The sequence below is a fragment of the Cryptosporidium andersoni genome (genome assembly GCF_001865355.1).
Source record: "Cryptosporidium andersoni isolate 30847 chromosome Unknown contig_127, whole genome shotgun sequence".
NCBI classification, from domain to species: domain Eukaryota; phylum Apicomplexa; class Conoidasida; order Eucoccidiorida; family Cryptosporidiidae; genus Cryptosporidium; species Cryptosporidium andersoni.
Window position 1 is genome coordinate 1 of NW_027122902.1, and position 768 is coordinate 768.

Genomic DNA, 768 nt, shown 5'->3' on the forward strand with positions numbered 1-768 from the left:
ACCCTTCATTTTTTGATTGTAAACTTCTTGAAGCAGATGTTCAAAAATATGTTTAACATTACATCTTGTTACAGCAGATGCTTCAGAAAAAAATAATCCATTCTCTTGAGCAAAATTTGCAGCTACATCAAAAGGAACTTCACGTTTTTCTGGATCTTTTTCAACTAAATCAAGTTTATTTCCTACTAACATAACAACAATATCAGGTTCAGCATTCTGTTTAAGATCTTCAAGCCACTTTGCAACATTTAAAAAAGTTGTCCTTCTCGTAATATCATATACTAATAATGCTCCAACAGAACGACGATAGTGAGCACTAGTTATAGCTCTATAACGTTCTTGTCCTGCAGTATCCCATATTTGGGCCTTTACAGTCCCTCCTATAGCTAAAGGAACTGTTCTAGTTGCAAATTCAACCCCAATAGTTGGTTGTGGAGTTTTAGGGAGTGTGTCTCTTGTATAGCGTGATAATAAATGTGTTTTACCAACTGTAGCATCTCCAACTAAAATAATTTTGTATAAATGGTCATAGTCATCANNAAGCCATTAAGCCATAAGAAGTTTTAAATAGAATATTCTGAAAATACTGCAAATCCTTATTTATATTGTATTTCACAATATAAAAACCTAATTTAGAATTATGCGCCATAAAGGCCGTATTAAGATTATGTGTAGATATTGATAAATACTAAGCTAAAAGAATTTTATTGATACAAAGAGGTTATGCATATAGAGAAACATTTGAAAATTTTATAAAAGAGAATATGA

At 31.2% G+C, this 768-nt stretch overlaps 1 protein-coding gene across 1 annotated transcript; it reads right to left on the bottom strand.

Moving 5' to 3' along the window:
- Positions 1–2: 2 nt before the first annotated feature.
- Positions 3–688, bottom strand: cand_012420 (Rab11B protein; the record flags this gene model as incomplete). Its single annotated transcript, XM_067211479.1, has 2 exons — positions 3–503; positions 628–688. Coding segments are annotated over 2 exons (562 nt in total), but the record flags the coding sequence as incomplete, so codon positions are not given.
- Positions 689–768: the final 80 nt, after the last annotated feature.